The 19,586-nt window shown below is 46.4% G+C and overlaps 2 protein-coding genes and 1 long non-coding RNA gene across 15 annotated transcripts in view; 2 read left to right on the top strand and 1 right to left on the bottom strand.

Annotated features, from left to right (window-relative positions):
• LOC132710125 (uncharacterized) overlaps positions 1–15,202 on the bottom strand; it is a 24,253-nt gene extending 9,051 nt beyond the window's left edge. For 2 of the 3 annotated variants that reach the window (XM_087879755.1, XM_087879756.1), the window contains exon 1: positions 15,117–15,202. In XM_087879755.1, coding sequence (XP_087735881.1) covers positions 15,117–15,122 — 6 coding nt within the window. In that variant the 5' untranslated portion in view covers positions 15,123–15,202. Of the gene's footprint in view, positions 1–6,193; positions 6,198–12,519; positions 13,589–13,895; positions 14,985–15,116 lie in introns of those variants that run through there. The other variant, XM_087879757.1, reaches the window with a different exon arrangement.
• On the top strand, positions 5,023–7,420 carry LOC148111767 (uncharacterized). The gene is made up of 2 exons (XR_015730202.1): positions 5,023–5,461; positions 6,217–7,420. It is a non-coding gene; the product is annotated as an uncharacterized LOC148111767 (long non-coding RNA).
• Positions 15,092–19,586, top strand: part of LOC148111766 (uncharacterized) — a 21,478-nt gene continuing 16,983 nt past the window's right edge. For 5 of the 11 annotated variants that reach the window (XR_015730183.1, XR_015730181.1, XR_015730180.1 and 2 more), the window contains exons 1-2: positions 15,201–15,320; positions 17,198–17,264. Coding sequence is in view for 3 of the 11 variants with exons in the window: in XM_087879844.1 (XP_087735970.1) it covers positions 15,142–15,362; positions 17,198–17,264 (288 nt within the window). In the remaining 8 variants the exon portion in view is untranslated. The other 6 variants (XR_015730176.1, XM_087879845.1, XR_015730177.1 and 3 more) reach the window with 4 other exon arrangements.

Genomic DNA, 19,586 nt, shown 5'->3' with positions numbered 1-19,586 from the left:
TCTTTTATGTTTTAATGTGTTGGATACTTTTAAAAACACCCTTTTGGGAGCTGCATAGAGTTGACAGAAAGATGGGCAGTTATGAGAATGTTTTAAATGAAGAAGACTCATTGGGGACCTGTTTGGTCCTCCCACTAGGCGCAGAGACTGGGTGTTCCCCAGTTGCCAGGATAGGGAGAGTCCCCCATTCCTCTGCTTTCTGTTCATCAGCTAAATGCTTAGCAAAAGGTGCATCTAGCTCAGTGGTGTCAAACTCTTATTTCCTTCAGGGCTGCATCAGGGTTATGTTTGACCTGGGGGGGGTCCCTGGGTAGCCGTGGCCAGCTCATCTTCACTCTTCTTGTGGGCACCTGTGGTGTCCAAGTGCTACGACAGGATTTCCCTCAGACCCTCCCTCCCTCATAACCTTCCTTCCTTCCTCCTGCCCTCCCTTCCCTTTTCTTCTTTTTCCTTCCCTCTTTCCTTCTTTTTCCTTCCTTCCTCCCTTCTCGTCTTTCCTTCTTTGCCTTTCCTCTTTCCTGTCCCTTCTTGGATGCTCAAATGCAAAAGGAGAAACATTTCTTTTGCTTTTAGTTTGTTTTCCTAATCCTCTGCCCGTGAAAATGGAGCTGGTGGGGGGGGTGGAGGATACATTTTCGCTGGCGGAGGAGTGCAGGCGGCCGTTGCAGCTGAAAACGGGGCCTGGTAGGGCTACACGCTTCCCTCCCGAGCTCTGTTTTCGCTGGCAGAGGCATTGTGGGCCAGTCCGATCTGTTCCCCACGGGCCAGATCCAAGCACCCTTCAGTTTGACGCCCCTGATCTAGTTCCTCCGATTGGGCAGTCCGTCGTATACACCTCTGGCAACTTCATTCCATTTTCCTTTCATTTTAACCCAAATGCATTCAAGGAGGTTTTCTTCATTTTTTACTTTTTGCATTTCTACAAAGGTGCAGCTGTTTAAGTTAAGGTGATCAGACGTCCCGCTTTTGGCGGGACAGTCCCGGTTTTTAGCAATTTGTCCCGCGATCCGCGGCGTTTTAAAAAAGTCATTCTGCCTCCTTAGTCCCGGCTGCCTCCCGACTCCCAGCTGATGGCTAGAGGGAAAAAAACTCTTTAAACTCTTGCCGCTGGGCTTCAAAGGGCCACCCTACAGGTGATCAGTGTAAAGAGTTCCTGGAGCAGATTTTTTTTCCCCTAGCTATGCTGAAGAAGCGAAAGCGAAAGCAGGGTCTTTGCTGCAAGGTGACAAAATGAGGCAGAGAGAGATTTCTTTTTCTTTTTCCTCACCAAAAAAGGTAGGTGCAAAACTGCAAACAATGGGAAATTTAGGAGGAGAGTTCAAGATTTTAAAACACAAAAGAAAAAAAGCTCTATTTAACTAGGGAATTGTAATAATTGTGATACTATTAATTGTATATTGTGTTGAAAGCAGAAATGGTTAAGTTGTGGTTTGGAGGAATATATGGGGGAAATTATTTGGTTTATTATTATTGGTAAATATAATTAATTGATTTGTAAGAAATTGGAATGCATGGAAATAATTGGAATATTCATGTTCATATTGATATACAAAAAGGATAGTTATATAACTAATTGATTTATATTAAAATGTTGAATTTGTATTAAACAACTGTATTACATAATTACATAATTAACCAATGTGAGGATGGATATAAAAATAATGACAATGGGAAGGGGTATAATATAGAATAGAAGGGAAAAATTGAATTTGATTAAGATTAGAGATGAGGATGAAGGGTAATGTTGTTTTTTTTAAAAAAAATAGATGAGGAATAAATATGGCAAAAAGGAAATATAGAAATTGTAAATTTAATTGAAATGACTAAACACTGTTTAAATTTGTGAACCAGCCAAATATTCTGTTCAAAGAAAATACATTGTATGTTCGTATGTGTGTTTCTAATTATTGCTATTCATTCATATTTGTTCTCTTTTATTCTTTAAAGTTTAACAATTCATTCTTTATCTTAATATCTTAATATTTGTTTGGGGTTGGCTTTCTTCCCTTTCATCTTTTTTATTGTACAGCAATCTTTCTCCTCAAACCTACCACCTCTCTCTTTCCTTTCCTTCTTACTTTCCCTTCCTCCCCTTCTTCTTCTCCTCCCTACTTCCTCTTCCTTTCTCCTTCTCCTCCTCTCTTCCTCCCTCTCTTACCCTCACTCCTACTCTAATTTCCCTTTCCTTCCTTCATCCTCTCTATTGCTGTATCCTTTTATGCATATGGACTACTCAGAGGGCTGAAAAACTTATTTCTGACTGGTCCTCACACTTTTGACCAGTCCTCGAACTTACGACTGTCCTCACATTTTACATTTTTGCCCTATCTTGTCACCATGGTGAAGAGAAGCAGTTGTGAAATGAGTGACACAGTTGTTAAGAATGCTGCACGGGCATAAATGATGACCAGTCATAACTGCGAAGACCGGTCAAAAGTGCGAGGACCTGTCAGAAATCACTTTTTTCAGCCCTCTGGGTAGTCCTTTTGTGCACATGGACTACTCAGAGGGCTGAAAAAGTTATTTTTGACTGGTCCTCGCACTTTTGACCAGTCCTCAAACTTAAGACTGTCCTCACATTTTACTTTTTTTGCCCTATCTTATCACCATGGTGAAGAGAAGCAGTTGTGAAATGAGTTACATGTTAAGAATGCTGCACGGGCATAAATGTGAGGATGGTCACAAGTGTGAGGACCAGTCAAAAGTGCGAGGACCTGTCAGAAATGACTTTTTTCAGCCCTCTGAGTAGTCCCTATACACATAGCCATGGCCACCCGGTCAAATGACCAGCTAGCCACGCCCACCCAGTCACATGACCTCCAAACCATGCCCACAAAATAAGCCACGCCCACAATGGTGTCACTCTTTACCAATGTTAAAATCTGGTCACCTTAGTTTAAGTGCAACTCCACCTCCACCTCTTTTTATTAGGCGTTTTGAAAAATTTAAATTCTCCTGAGTTTCATCCGACCATGTTTCAGTAACGGCAGCAATCTCATCTTTGCTCTCGTGTTCTGGGACGTCAGGTTCCCTCTGTTTCTTCTTCATACTTTGGGTGTTGATGTGTAGGAGGGATGAGAAAGGAGAAGATGAATCCGTGTAGGTGTGTGTATCTGTGTGTGGGGTCTGTGGAGGGGCTGGCAAGGCAGCTGGGGGAGAGGGCCTGGCTGACTTAATCCTCTTACTGTCTCTGGGATGTATTTTGCGGTTATTGTTCATGACGGTTGGATATATTGCCCCCAAACTGTACAGGTAGTACTAACTAGATCTCCAATCAGAATTGAGACAAAAATTTCTGTTCGTGAGTTGCTGCACCCTATTATTTGACATAATTGGCAGCTCATATCCTACAGTGGTGAAGTGAGTTGTGGAGTTGTTATGTGAATCCTCCAATGACTTTGTGGGACACCAGCTGGGAAGGTTACCAATACTGATGACGTGACCCTAGGACAGCGCAGCCGTCATAAATACTTGCAAGTGGCTAAACGCCTGGATTTTGACCACATGGATGCTGAAACAGTCGTAAGTGTGAAAACTGGTCAAGGCCACTTTTTTTTCAGTGCTGCTATAACTCCACTAAGTCATTAAGCAAATAGTTGTAGGTCAAGGACTATCTCTACAGTGCTTTAAAAATAATCCAAAATAGCCCCCAAATTGGAACCCACAGAGGTCAAAAATTTTCCTGCAACAAATCTGCAAAACTAGCCCATTTTGGGAGAAAAGCTGTCCAGCTGCCCACAACTGTTTCCATCTTGCAGTTCCACTCAATCCCCAAACTTTGAGAGGGTGGCTGAAGCCCCTGGAGGTTTATCTGTCTCCTCAGGGTCACCCGAGTGGTGCGAATGGTTCTTGCAGTCTGCAATTTTCCCCTCTGGAAATCCATTCCTGCCCCCACACCATGCAAAGGGGGTTCAGCCCAAATTGCATCGCTAAAAGTCTGTAGAGATTCTCCGTCATCCAGGTCAGGATTGTCCCAAAGGTGCTTTGCTCAGGAGGCAACTGGACTTTCTGGTTTTTTCTTTTTCTTTTGAAGGCGTTTCGCTTCTCATCCAAGAAGCTTCTTTGGTACTGAAGAACTGAAGAAGCTTCTTGGATGAGAAGTGAAACATCTTCAAGGAAAAATAAAGCCCAGTTGCCTTTTGTTAAAGGCTTGGGATGAGGCCTCCTGCACGAGCAGGGGGTCAGACTAGAAGACCTCCAAGGCCCCTTCCAGGTCGGTTGTTCTTATTGTGTTACCTGAGAATGCAACTTCCTACATACACCTGTTAGCCGAGAAGGGAACTTCCTACATACACCTAAAAACAGCTTGAGAACCTCACTGGGCTCCAGCATCAGATCCCCTCAGGTCTTTGGTGCAAAACAAGAACATTAAAAGGATGTCAAATTGCGGCCCCTTTAGCTCTCGCCTGCCTGAGCGTCCCTCTACTAGATCTCCACCCCCCACCTTCCCCAGGGAGGGACCCTGGATGGGGGGGAAAGCCAGAGACCCACGGGGGGCCCCCAACCTCCAGAGGGCAACGGAGGGAAAGGTTTACCTTTGAGGGGGGTCAGCAAAGGCTGAGAGGCCCACATATTAATGGGGGGGTGTCCTAGGGGGATTTCTCCCCCTCCTGCAGATTTGCAAAGGGATCTTTTGGGGGGGGAGCTTGAGGGGGGGTGTCGCTGCTTGCAGGCCACGGAGGAGCCTGGCTGGAGCCCCCCAGGAGGAAGGGGAGACCCCTCAGCCCCGCCTGCCTGGGTGCCCCCCCCATATTTCCACCCCCCCGCCTTGCCTAGGGAGAGACCCCGGTTGGGGAAAGGGTGGGAGAGTCAGAGACCCAGGGGGGCCCCCCAACCTCGGCCTGCCTGAATGCGGGGGGGAGGGGCGGAGGGGGAGAAGAGGGACCCCAAAGATCAAAGGGAAAATCCCCCCCCCAGCCTCACCTCCGCACGAGAACAGAAAGTGAGTCGGCACCGCGCAGGCGCACTCTCGGTGACTGAAAATGGAGGACGCCGATTGGTCGCTCTGGGGGACGGCGGCGATTGGCTGGAGGACTCCTTGGGGCGGTCCCTCCAAAGGAAGGGTGCCCCCCTCCCCCGCACCTCGCTTATGGATAGACCTCCGATGGTGTGGGGGGGGGGGAAGTCGCAGCCGCAGAAGGGCCCCCCAACCTCCGCTTGCCTGGATGCCGGGAGGGGGGAAAGCTGAACGGACCGCAAAATTTAAGCGGCCCACATCCACGTGGAACCATAACAACCCTGGGCAACGCGCAGGCGCACTCTGGTTCTTTGAGGGAAGGTGGAAGCTGATTGGTTGCCCTGCGGAGGGCGGCGATAGGCAGGAAGACTCCTGGGGGGCGGTCCCTCCAAAGGAAGAGGAGGAGCTTCTGGCAAAAAGGGCGCGAAACCTCCACTTCCGGAAGCCAATCGGGCAAGGAAGGAACTCCCTGTATCGGCGATAAGAGGAGCCCGGATGATGGAGGTTTGGCGCAGGGGATGCTGGGAGTCGCAGTCTGGGAGGGTCTCTTTTGGGTCCGCAAGAGGTCAGGGCCCACCCGGGGAGGATTAGGCGCCATCTGAGAAAATGAAGTTGAAGGTTGAAAGAAAAAAAGGAGGTTCCACATTTAGGCAAGGAAAACAAAATGCTCAGGGAGAGTATAGGTGGCAGCTCACTCAACAGTGGTGACTCTGAGGGGGATCTTGGAGTCCTAGTGGACAGTCGCTGAAATAGGAGCCAGCCGTGTGCAGCAGCTGCCAAAAAGGCCAACACAGTTCTGGGCTGCATCAACAGAGGGAGAGAATCAAGATCACGCAAAGTGTTGACACCACTTTATGATGCCTTGGAAAGGCCACACTTGGAAGAATGGATCCAGTTTTGGTCGCCATGATGTAAAAAAGATGTGGAGACTCTAGAAAGAGTGCAGAGAAAAGCAACAGAGAGGATGAGGGGACTGGCGGCTAAAACGTATGATGAACGGTTGCAGGAACTGGGTATGTCTAGTCTGATGAAAAGAAGGACGAGGGGAGACAGGATAAGAGTCTTCCGATATCTCAGGGGCTGCCACAAAGAAGAGGGGGCCAAGCTATTCTCCAAAGCACCTGAGGGGGGCAGGACAAGAAGCAATGGGTGGAAACTAATCAAGGAGACCTCCAAGGTCCCTTCCAACTTTTATTCTATTCTATTCCCGTGTGGGGAAGGGGATGGAGCCGTGACCCACCTCTCTTTCTCTCCTGCAGGAGGATGGAGGAGCCCGGCGGAGGAAGGAAGGAAGCGTCGCCCGAGAGGAGGAGGAGAGCGGGCCCCGCAGAGCAGCTCTGCCTGGTGACAGCGGGGAAAGGCCGGGGGGTTCTGGGACTGCAGGAGGGATGAGCCCAGGGGGAGCCTGGGAAAGGCCGCTGCCTGGAGGGCGATGCGGGAAAGAGGAGACGGGCCTGGAGGGTGGAGGCTTCTTCGGAAGTCCCCGAAAGCTCCGAAGGATCCAGGAGGAAGCAAAGGAATATCAGTGCCCGGAATGTGAAACATTCTTCACAAGAAATGGACATCTTCAAAGGCATATCAGCATCCACACAGGAGAGAAGAAATACGAATTTGATTTTGATTCTCACCCCTCTGCTCAGGCAGGAAATCCTCTACTGTTTCAGACAAATGGTTGCCCAATTTCTTTTGAAAAGACTTTAATGATTGAGCAGAAGAACTTCTCTAGGCAAGCCGTTCCACTGCTTAATTTTTCTCACTGTCAGGAAATTTCTCCTTAATTGCAGGTTACTTGTCTCCCTGGTTATTTTCCATCCATTATTTCTGGTCTTCCCTTCTGGTGCTTTGGAAAATAGGCTGACCCCTCCCCTCTTCCTTGTGGCAGCCCCTTAGGTATTGGAACAGTGCTATCGTGTCACTGCTGCTCCTTTTTTTCACTATCGTCAGGATAGAGAATCAGAGGGACCTTGGAGGTCTTCTAGTCCAACCCCCTGCTTAAACAGGAGAACACTGCAATTTGAAAGAAGTGGCTGTCCAGTCTATTTTTAAAAGCCTCCAGTGATAAAGCACCTACAATTTTTGGAAGGCAAGCTGTCCCACTGGTTGATTTCATATAATCATGTGATGGATACGGTGTCCTAAAATAGCAATGGGATTTAGGCTTATATACCTCCCCATAGTGTTTCCTGGTAGCTGGCGATTAGCTTTCTGTAAGTGTTTGAAACTATCCAACTTTCACTGCAGCTGCACAGGAGCACTGCAGTGCTAAAACTTTCCAAATTTTGATCCCAAAGGAATATATGGGTCCTCTATTTTGGACGCATTCTATAGAGGTATATTGGTCCCAAGAATTGTCCTATTGTGCACTGTTTTGCCCAGTGTGAATCAAAAGGCACAACCGAAAGCAAATAATCCAGGTGTCAGGTTCCGATGTTATCTCAAATAAATTTCATTCTCAAACACAAAGTCTTTGATGAAATCTCTTATTTATTGAAGAATAACGATCTAGTCCTGAACTCATTTGCAGCCGAAACTGACCCTCTGATCCCAAACCCCTCCCTTTCCGGTCCTCAAATCTCAGTGTCTCATTGGCCATCTTCCAAGTCCATCTTTCATTTCAGTTACTTCAAGTCACAGGAATTCCCCCCTCTTCTCATCACCTAGGTGTCGTTATCTGCCGGAGTGGGGGGTGGGGGGGAGAACTGGGTGAAAAGTCAAGCTACTACTTCTAACAGGCTCTTTCCCACTCATTCATGTCAGCGCTGGGGAAATCATAGTTTGGAACACTGACACCAGGCTCACTGCTGTGTTTATTGAACGGTATGTACCGCAGTGGCTGTCCTGAAAAAGAATAGTGGGAGACTCCCCTGCAGACCAATAGGTATATTTGAGAAATGTGGTGGTACGAAAACTACCCCGATACCTGGATGAAGTTGTCTATCTGGATCCGTTCCAGTTGGGCTTCAGGTCATGATACAGCACGGAAACGGCATTGGTCGCATTGGTGCATGATCTCTGGAGGGCTCGGGACAGAGGTTGCTCCTCTATCCTGGTCCTATTAGATCTCTCAGTGGCTTTTGATACCATTGACCATGGTATCTTAATGCACCGGCTGGAGGGGTTTATTTATTTATTTATTTATTAATCAAATTTCTATACCGCCCTACTCCCGAAGGACTCAGGGCGGTGAACAGCCAAGATAAAATACAGATAATACAAATATTAAAAGTCCCTTACAATTATTAAATATTTTGGCCGAAACACAGATTAAAACACCGAATTTATAAAATCAAACGAATTAAAAATTTAAAAGAGGAGAGTTAGGCCAGGCCAGCCTGCTGGGTTAGGAATAGGGGGCACGGTGTTTCGGTGGTTCTCCTCCTTCCTCTCTGACCGTTTGCAGTTTGTGTTGGCAGGGGGGCAGAGGACGACCTCGAGGCACCTTATTTGTGGGGTGCCGCAAGGGTCAGTCCTCTCACCCCTTCTGTTCAACATTTATGTAAAACCGCTAGGCGAGATCATCCGTGGTTTCGGGGTGAGTGTTCATCAGTATGCTGATGACACACAGCTATACATCTCCACCCCAGACCACCCCAATGATGCCCTTGCTGTGATGTCCAGTTGCCTGGAGGCTGTGCAGATCTGGATGGAGAGAAATAAGCTCAGACTCAACCCCTCCAAGACCGAGTGGCTGTGGCTTCCAGCGTCCCGGTATAGTCAACTGGTACCATCACTGACAATTGGGGATGAGATCTTGCTCCTCACAGAGAGGATCTGCAACTTGGGTGTCCTCCTGGATTCACGGCTATCTTTAGAAGATCATTTGACGGCCGTGGCCAGGGGTGCCTTTTATCAGGTTCGCCTGATCCACCAGTTGCGTCCCTTTCTGGATCGGGACACCTTGCGCACGGTCACTCATGCCCTAGTTACCTCCCGTATGGACTACTGTAATGCTCTCTACATGGGGCTCCCCTTGAAAAGCACCCGGAGGCTCCAACTGGTCCAGAATGTAGCCATGCGGGTGATTATTGGTGCAGCTCGTTGCGCCCATGTAACACCTCTCCTACGCAAGCTGCACTGGCTCCCGGTGGTCTTCCAGGTGCGATTCAAGGTGTTAGTTATCACCTTTAAAGCGCTCCATGGCTTAGGACCTGGGTACCTATGAGACTGTCTTTTGCCACCAATAGCCTCCCACCGACCAGTTCGTTCTCACAGGGAGGGACTACTCAGGGTACCATCAGTCAAATGATGCCGACTGGCGACTCCGAGGGGGAGGGCCTTCTCTGTGAGGGCTCCAGCCTTTTGGAGTGAAGTGCCCCCGGAGATACGGAATATCCCCGATCTCCGTGCTTTCTGCCGTGCCCTCAAGACCCTGATGTTCCAACAGGCGGGGCTAAACATGTGAATGATTTTTAAAATGTTATCTAATTCTGGGTTTTTAATTTAATTGGGCCAAATAATAATAATTTTAATTTAGCAATTTTATGATGTTTGTGTATCTATATTTTTCTTGACTGTACACCGCCTTGAGTCCTACGGGAGAAAGGCGATATAGAAATATAATAAATAAATAAATAAATAAATAAATAAATAAATAAATAAATAAATAAATAAATAAATAAATATTTATACACTGCAGAAAAGAGAGGATGACAAGTACGTGTTCTTAAGTAATGGATCTCAGGTTGCTTTTCTGTTATCTACTATGTTCGTAGAAGAAGAAACACTTGGATCTTGAGATTCAGGGGTTGCTACTGGAACCTTGTGGGGAAACTTACCAATTTCCATTTTGCCCACAGTTCTTTCCATGCGCCTGGAAATTTCTCTCCTGGGTTCATTCTTCCCTTGAAAATAAGGCTCTTGACCCTCCTTCCATACATGCTCCTAGGCTGGTGGGAGGGGGGTTAGGCTGTTCCTTGAGCCACAGGGGGGGGGTTCATTTTTAATATAATAAGAGTTTTGCCCAGTTTTTTCCTCTTTTATTTTTTCCTTTTGTAAGCCACCCAGCGTCATTAGCAGTTGGGCTGCTCTCCAAGTTTAATAAAAGGAGTCCTACCTAAATAAATGGGTACGTGTCCCAAATTTCCTGCCCTTGGATATCCCAGAGCACCACCCGAGAGGATCCTGGCTTCTCTTACAGGAATGCAGGACACGATCTGTAAAACTATTTCCAAGGTGGCTTCTCATCCTGGAGTCATGATAGTGAAATGCTTGGGGTGTAACCACCACCTCGTGATTGCTGATAACTTGATTCCATCTTCTCCGGCGTAGATGGAAAAATTAAGCATTCGGTTCTTTAGGGTTTGATGCTTCAGCTGCTGAAGGTGGACTTAGTTTGTGGGAATAGTTCAGAAGTAAAATTAGTTGCGAGTCAAGGCAGCTGAAGTTTAGCTTGAAACCAGCACCTGAAAATAGTCTTAAGAGTCTGCTTAATACGTGGCTCTTACGCTTCTAGGATACAAGAAGGAAAGTGGTGTGTTTCATGTTAGGAACCAGAGTTATATGGATTAAAAAAAAAAAAATTCCAGAAAATTGGGGTTTTATTTTGTTTCATATAAGCAACTTGGCTTCCTTACTAATGCCGATAGCTTAATAATCCAGAGTTTGTTTCAGAGAACAGAAATCACTGACAAGTGATTTATAAGCTTGGCAGAATTCATAATCCAGAAATTGTGCTTATTTTAAGCAACTTGCAAAGTGAGAATTCCTTCCCTGAGCAGAATGTCCCAGAAATCCTTTTATCACACTATTGTTGACTGAGTTCTTTTCTGAGGCTCATGAAGGGCTTGGCCTACGCTCCGTCTCTGGGCAGCCTTGAATTTGGGAAGAAAAGAGACGTTCCTTCTCTATAAGCCTCTCTGGTCGATTCCCTACTTTACCTCTCACAGTTCCCCATCACAGAGCAAAAGCTCTCCCAACCACAATGATCCAGGAATAGAAATAATAATTTTAGATATAAAGAATTGCTCTCTCTCCTTTGCTCTCTGTAGGGATTAGTATCCTGAACTCGGGATGTTGGTTCCTCTGGATAACTTTGAACATCAGCTCACAGATGTCCTACACAACAAGCCTCCTCCCCCCATCTCCCCCCCTCCTCCTGCAAGACCAACCCTTGAGAAAAGGCCTAGGGCAGAGGAGGAGGAGACCGAGGCAAAGTCTAAGGAAGGAAGTGAATTCACAGCAAGTTAAACGGACTGTGTGATGCGGTTGCTTCATATTGTTTCATCATTTGTTTCCTGACACTGAATGTGTGCACCATTTGTTTCGGTGCCCTCTTAAAAACATGAACCCCCCCTCCCTTAGTAAATGTTTTTGCTTGGCTTGGATTATTTGAGGATCTGTATTTTCCGGTGGACAAAGAAACCCCTTTGCTTCTCTTAAAGTCTCTCAAATCAGGTAATGAAGTTCTTTTCAGCTACACACCAAACTTGGTGCCTGAGTTTGGAGATGAAGGCATGATTTAAATCCATCAGCCAACAATTAAAAGTAACAGGGAAAATGGCTGGGTGTTCTCATTTTCTCTCTGCTTCCCTTTCCTAAGAAGGGGCCAAATGGGCATTTTCGTCCTTGCAATCCAATTCTTGATAAATTGGCTGCAAATAGAAGGAAGATTTCCCAGAGTCCAGGAGCCCTTCTGAAGACTGACTAACCTCTTGAAGGCACCTTCACTCTGACAACTGACAGTAACTGGCAGTTTAGCCTGCATGGATGAGGTCATAAAGCCCTCAGAGTTCCCTAAGAGATGGCAGGTTCCCTATGAAACTTCACCTGCTCCACCTTTTCTATGTGCACCAATGCCAGGCAAATGTCTGTAGGAGGCGACCAAACCAACACTCAAGCTGCCCTTTTCTAACCTTTTTGCACAAAAGGCAAAGCTCTTTGGATGTAGGCTGCATTCTGTTCAGGGAAGCGCCACTCATTAACGTAGCTCTGGGTGAACTTCCCATCGCATTCCCTTTGGGTTGCCCTGCTGTTTTGTGTTTTGCTCCATCGTCCCAGGTGAGCTCCCCCCATTATTTCTGCTTAGGTGAGGCACCTTTTCCTGACACCATGTTGTTAGATGGTGCCAAGTTTACGGACAGAAAGAGAGAGCGAAATTTTCTCCTCGAATTTTGAACTTGATTGATCTCCTCTTGGGGCAGGCAGCACTGCAGCACTGGCTTTAGGCCAGGCAGAGGGAGGGCTGGATCCTGTGTCAGAGCAGCCCTCAACTGCAGCCTTTGGACAGGGATCAGGCAGGGATCTCGTCCACAGCTGCCCAGTTGAGAATCCAACACTCCTGAACCACTGACAGATGGACATCCAGACTCATACAAGGCCTCCCGCCCCTCCCAGGACAGCCTGCTCTGCTAGTCGCCATCAGAATGACCGACAGCAGTCAAACTCAGGCCTGGGACCCTGGGCATGGCCCTGGAAGACTAAAGGAATTTATTAAAAGAAAAATATATATTGAATTTATTAAAAGTGAAAGTTTTAATTGGATTTTATTACCTTTCTTACCAGACATTTATGTGGTTTTTCTCTTGTGTGGATTCTTTGATGTGCATAAAGGTTGCTGCTCTGACTGAATCTCTTTCCACACTCCAGGCATTCGTATGGCTTCTCTCCCGAGTGGATCCTTTGATGTTGATCAAGATGTGATCTCCGATTGAAGTTCTTTCCACACTCAAGGCATTTATGAGGTTTTTCTCCTGTGTGGATCCTTTGATGTCTATAAAGATGTCCCCTCAGACTGAATCTCTTTCCACATTCCAGGCATTTATGTGGTTTTTCTCCTGAGTGGATCCTTTGATGTGTATAAAGGTTTCCCCTCAGACTGAATCTCTTTCCACACTCCAGGCATTTATGTGGTTTTTCTCCTGAATGGATACTTTGATGTGTATAAAGGTTTCCCTTCTGACTGAATCTCTTTCCACACTCCAGGCATTCGTATGGCTTCTCTCCCGAGTGGATCCTTTGATGTTTACAGAGGGTGCTCCTATCATGAAAGCTCTTTCCACACTCCAGGCATTTATGAGGTTTTTCTCCTGAGTGGATAATTAGGTGGCTTTGAAGATTTCCTTTTCTTTTGAAGGATTTTTTGCATTCTGGGCACTGATGTTCCTTTGCTTCCTCCTGGATCCTTCGGGCCTTTCGGGGTTTTCCGAAGGAGCCTCCGCCCTCCAGGCATTTTTTCAGATGGATCCTTTGATGTCTGTAAAGGTTGCTGGTATGACTAAAGTTCTTTCCACACTCCAGGCACTTATAAGGTTTTTCTCCCGTGTGGATCCTTAGATGACTTTGAAGATGGTCATTTCTTTTGAAGGTTTTCCTACATTCCGGGCATTGATGTTTCCTCCCTCCCTCCTGGATCCTTCGGGGCTTTGGAGGTCTTCCGAAGGAGCCTCTGCCCTCCAGGCCCGTCCTGGGGTCTCTGCCCGTTTCATCCTTCCCGCATCGCCCTCCAGGCAGCCGCCTTGCCCGGGTTCCCCCTGGGCTCCTCCTTCCTGCAGCCCCGGAGGCCCCAGGCCTTTCCCCACCGTCTCCCAGGAAAGCCACGCTGGGACCGGGCAGGTCTGCTACGCGGGGCCCGCTCTCCTCCTCCTCCTCTCGGCCGGTGCCTCTTTCCTGCATCTGCCGCCATCCTCCGTCCTCCTGCAGGGGAGAGAGAGAAGAGGGTCAACTACAGCCCTTGGACAGGGATCAGGCAGGGATCTCGTCCACAGCTGCCCAGTTGAGAATCCAACATTCCTGAACCACTGACAGATGGACATCCAGACTCATACAAGGCCTCCCGCCCCTCCCAGGACAGCCTGCTCTGCTAGTTGCCATCAGAATGACCGACAGCAGTCAAACTCAGGCCTGGACCTTGGGCATGGCCCTGGAAGACTAAAGGAATTTATTAAAAGAAAAAAATTTATTAAATTTATTAAAAGTGAAAGTTTTAATTGGATTGTATTACCTTTCTTGCCAGGCATTTTTGTGGTTTTTCTCCTGAGTGGATCCTTTGATGTCTATAAAGGTTTCCCCTCAGAGTGAATCTCTTTCCACACTCCAGGCACTTATAAGGTTTCTCTCTTGTGTGGATCCTTTGATGTGTATAAAGGGTGCTCCTTAGACTGAATCTCTTTCCACACTCCAGGCATTCGTATGGCTTCTCTCCCGAGTGGATCCTTTGATGTGTATAAAGGTTTCCCCTCTGACTGAATCTCTTTCCACACTCAAGGCATTTATGTGGTTTTTCTCCTGTGTGGATCCTTTGATGTATATAAAGTGTTCCCCTCTGACTGAATCTCTTTCCACACTCAAGGCATTTATGTGGTTTTTCTACTGAGTGGATCCTTTGATGTCTATCAAGGTTTCCCCTCAGATTGAATCTCTTTCCACACTCCAGGCATTTATGTGGTTTTTCTCCTGAGTGTATCCTTTGATGTGTATAAAGGTTTCCCCTCTGACTGAATCTCTTTCCACACTCCAGGCATTTATGAGGTTTCTCTCCCGAGTGGATCCTTTGATGTGTATAAAGGTTTCCCCTCTGACTGAAGCTCTTTCCACATTCCAGGCACTTATGAGGTTTTTCTCCTGTGTGGATAATTAGGTGGCTTTGAAGATGTCCATTTCTTTTGAAGGTTTTTCCACATTTCGGGCACTGATGTTCCTTTGCTCCCTCTTGGATCCTTCGGGGCTTTCGGGGTCTTCCGAAGGAGCCTCCGCCCTCCAGGCCCATCTCGGGGTCTCCACCCATTTCCTCCTCCCCGCTTCGCCCTCCAGGCAGCCGCTTTTTCCAGGCTCCCCCTCGGCTCATCGCTCTTGCAGCCTGAGGGCCCCCGGCCTTTCCTCGCCGTCTCCTGTGGAAACCGCGCCGGGACCGGGCAGGTCTGCTCCGTGGGGCCCGCTCTCCTCTTTCTCTTGGCCAGCACCTTTTTCCTGCATCTGGCGCCATCCTCCGTCCTCCTGCAGGGGAGAAAGAGAAGAGGGTCACGGCTGCGTCCCCTTCCCCACAGGGGAGGCCCAGGCCCAAGCCCCCGCCTCCAATGGGCTTCCCGGGCATTCTCCAGGCGGAGATGGCCTCCTTCCCAGCCTCCCGTCTCCGTCCTTCCCGCCTACCAGACTAGGCCTCGGGCTCCCAGGCCTCCAGAGAGACTCTCCCGGACTACGATTCCCAGCATCCCCTGCACCAAACCTGCATCAAATGGCCTCTTCTGTCGATGATTCAGACAGCTTCCTCATTGCCCGTTTTGTTTCCAGAAGTGGAGGCTTCATGCCCTTTTTCCTCCACTAGTTCCGCCTTTTCCTTTGGAGGATCCGCCCCTCGGAGTCCATTCGCCAATCGGCAACATCCCAAGCGCGACCAATCTGTGTCCTTCTTCCTGCAACAAGCCAGATGGTACCTGCGCAGTTCCGCAAGTTATTATGGTCCGGGGTGGAGGTGGGACAAGGGGGAGGGGGGCTTCCTTTGAACTTTGGGGTCTGGTCCCCCCCCCTATATTGAGGCTGGCAGAGGTCAGGGGTTGAAGCCTTATATGAGCCCATGAAGGGCAGCCAGTTGGGTCTACTGTGGGACCTTCGGAGATCCTGAGTTTGAATCAGCCGCTCTTTGTGTCCTGGATTCCTTCTTTTCATTGAGGGAAATCTCTTTGCTACAATATTCTAATAAATTGCCTTTGAATGCTCATCCCACTCAGATCCTCATTGGAGCAAGTGTGCTGTGGCTGAATCTAGGGCTCATTTGACCTTTATTGTTGGGGGTGCAAAGGAGCTTCTCCCTGCCATTGTTTGATATAATCTATGTGGATTTCCCAAATGTGGGGACCTATTAAGACCATCCCCAAGCATCTGAAGCTGTCAGTTGGATTCCCTGAATGGTCCCCTTGTCTTCCAGCAGAAACCCCTACAAGGGACTCTCTAGGGCCAAGGAAGCTTTGTGAGATATGAGCCATATTCTTAAAAAGCCCCCACCCTTTTAGCCTTAAAACACCTGGCTTTTCCCCAGGTGCTGGGAGATCAGACAAGGAGAAGGTGGCATGGATTGGCCCCAGGTTTTTCTTTGATGGTTTTTCTTTTATGTTTTAATGTGTTGGATACTTTTGAAAACACCCTTTTGGGAGCTGCACAGAGTTGACTGAAAGATGGGCAGTTATAAGAACATTTTAAATGAATAAGACTCTTTGGGGACCTCTTTGATCTCCCACTAGGTGCAGAGACTGGGTGTTCCCCAGTTGCCAGGATAGGGAAAGTCCCCCATTCCTCTGCTTTCTGTTCATCAGCTAAATGATTTCTTATTTCATTCAGGGCTGCATTAGGGTTATGTTTGACCTGGGGGGGATCCCTGGGTAGCCGTGGCCAGCTCATCTTCACTCTTCTTGTGGGCACCTGTGGTGGCCAAGTGCTACAACAGGATTTCCCTTAGAACCTCCCTCCCTCATAATCTTCCTTCCTTCCTCCTGCCCTCCCTTCCCTTTTCTTCTTTTTCCTTCCCTCTTTCCTTCTTTTTCCTTCCTTCCTCCCTTCTCGTCTTTCCTTCTTTGCCTTTCCTCTTTCCTGTCCCTTCTTGGATGCTCAAATGCAAAAGGGGAAACATTTCTTTTGCTTTTAGTTTCTTTTCCTAATCCTCTGCCCGTGAAAATGGAGCTGGGGGCGGAGGAGTGCAGGCGGCCGTTGCAGCTGAAAATGGGGCCGGTAGGGCTACACGCTTCCCTCCCGAGCTCTGTTTTCGCTGGCAGAGGCATTGTGGGCCAGTCCGATCTGTTCCCCATGGGCCAGATCCAAGCACCCTTCAGTTTGACGCCCCTGATCTAGTTCCTCCGATTGGGCAGTCCGTCGTATACACCTCTGGCAACCTCATTCCGTTTTCCTTTCATATTAACCCAAATGCATTCAAGGAGGTTTTCTTCATTTTTTACTTTTTGCATTTCTACAAAGGTGCAGCTGTTTAAGTGCAACTCCACCTCCACCTCTTTTTATTAGGTGTTTTGAAAAATTTAAATCCTCCTGAGTTTCATCCCACCAGTAACGGCAGCAATCTCATCTTTGCTCTCGTGTTCTGGGACGTCAGGTTCCCTCTGTTTCTTCTTCATACTTTGGGTGTTGATGTGTAGGTGGAGAGATGAGAAGGAGGAGGGATGAGAAAGGAGAAGATGAATCCATGTGTGTGGGGGGGTGTCTGTGACTAGTTTTGAGGATCAGACTCAATAAGAAACACAGATTCGTTATTCAATTAAAGCAAAGGTCTTTATTAATTGACATGTCCTTTTCTATTCACAGGTTACTTCTGGAAGAGTGCAGGATCAGAGTGGGATGCCCCTTTTATACTGAAGGGGCGGGACCAGAGGTAAGGAGTGGTTTGAGGAGAAAGTGGGAGGAGGGAGTGTATATGTTAAATTCTTATTGTATGAGGCATCTATTTATATGACAAATCCCCCTTTAGATGCCGAATATGTGAGGGTTACATTTATCTCTTGTCCATAGATTTACATGTGAATGCATAACTTAGGCACTAAATAAGCATGTTGCTTATTTGGTAAAGGTTTCGTTAAAATGTCTGCTATTTGTTCTTTTGTGTCACAATGTACCACCTTAATGAATCCTGGTTTTGATAATTGTCTCACATGCTTATGCTTTATGTCTATGTGTCTAGACCTTTGTCCTATGGCTTCTGCCTTGGAGATTTCAATTGCGGCTTTATTATCCTCATGTATGATTATGGGTTGCGATGGTCTTGACCAAATACTGGTGAGCAGGTCCTCAAACCAAATGAGATTATTGGCAGCCTTTGAAAGACATATATATTCTGCTTCTGTTGTTGAAGTTGCAACTAAGTTTTGTTTTCCTGTATACCAGTGTACAGGACTGGTATAATTTTAAATGGGTTATTTTAAGGGTAATGGGTTTTAATATTTTGGGAAGCCAATTTGATTTAATTCTGCTTTTAAATTATTTTAAATTTTGTATTGTATGTATTTTAATTTTGGCTGTGCACCGCCCTGAGTCCTTCGGGAGAAGGGCAGTATACAAATTTAAATAAGAAAGAAAGAAAGAAAGAAAGAAAGAAAGAAAGAAAGAAAGAAAGAAAGAAAGAAAGAATAAAGAATATATACCCCGACGTACTCTTCCTGCTTTTTACATCTCCAGCCCAATCGGCATCTGCATAACATGTGAGCATGACTTCGTTAAGTTTGTTTGGTCCTAAGTATAAGCAAGTGTCAGAGCTGCATTTTAGATATCTTAGTACCTTTTTTACAGCTTCCCAGTGATATACAGTTGGTTTACCCACGTGTCTTGACAATAAATTCAAAGGCAAAGCTATGTCAGGTCTAGTCCAATTTGCTATATATAGGAGAGATCCAATGGTACATCTGTAGAGTGTATTGTCCTTGAATTCGGGTGACAGGTTATGCATATTTTTCAAAAAGTCTGGTTGCATGGGAATATCACATTGTTTGGCATCGGACATATTGCACTTGTGTAACAGTTCTATAATTTTTTCTTTTTGTGAAAGACAGAATTCTTTTGGTGTTCGGGTGATTTGTACCCCTAAGTATTTATTTATTTTCCCTAATGATTTCAATGATTTTCTAATTTGCTGGCAAAGGCATCTCGTTTTTCTTTATGTTTTCCAATGTATAAAATGTCATCCACGTATATCAGTACGTATTCTGGTGAATCTCCCTCTCTTTTGGTGAACAAACAGTTGTCTGCTGAAGTCGTTGTAAAACCTATTGATTCGAGTACTTTAACTAGACATTCATACCAGTGTTTTCCCAACTGTTTTAAACCGTATAAGCTTTTATTAAGTAGCCATGTGTCACCTTCGTTCCTATCCTTACTAGGTGGTGCCCTTATGTAAATTTCTTTGTCTAGATTTGCATGTAAGTATGCTGTTTGGATGTCATATTGGTATACTTCTAGGTTTAGTACTGAAGCCATTACTAATGCAGTCTTAATGCTTTCTGCTCTTACTGTTGGTGAATATGTATCAGTATAATCTTCTGGATACCTTTGAGCGAATCCTTGCGCTACCAATCGTGCTTTGTATAAAGTTTTACCTCCCTCTAGATTTTTGATTTTGAAAATCCATCTAGTCCCTATTGTGGTTTTATCTTTTGGTACTATGGCAGGGGTGAATACATTTAATTCTTTAAGGCTTTCCATTTCCTTTGACATAGCTAACTCCCATTTTAATCTTTCTTCAAGGGGAAGTTTCATTACTTCTCCGTATGAATTTGGTGGAATTGTGTTGGAATGTACATGCATTATGTAATTTTCAAATCTTTTGGGTAATTGATTTCTATTGGCCCTGACTGGTCTATTTGGTGTAGAGTTATTGTCATGTAAATATTTTGTTTCCCTTTGTGTGAGTGAATCTACTCTGATTTTTGGGCGTTCACCTTTCCATTCTTTAGTAGTGTTTCTTAGCTGTGTATCCTTAGGTTCCCTTTCTTTTGTGATGTTTTGAATGTCCTACCTTTCATGATCTTGTGTGTTGTATCTTAACGCTTGTCTAGGGTGTATCTCATTAAGGTGTATCTTAGACCGATTCGCTTGTTCATGGAACACGGCTGTTCTGGATATCTGTACCCTTTGGTACCTGGTTCATAGCCCATGAACCTTAGTCTTCTAGATATTTTATCCCCCTTGTGTCTTAACTGTTTCG

This window comes from Pantherophis guttatus, chromosome 16 (assembly GCF_059756535.1).
Source record: "Pantherophis guttatus breed Tessera chromosome 16, ASM5975653v1, whole genome shotgun sequence".
Lineage (NCBI taxonomy): Eukaryota > Metazoa > Chordata > Lepidosauria > Squamata > Colubridae > Pantherophis > Pantherophis guttatus.
This window is presented reverse-complemented; position numbering and strand designations above follow the sequence as displayed.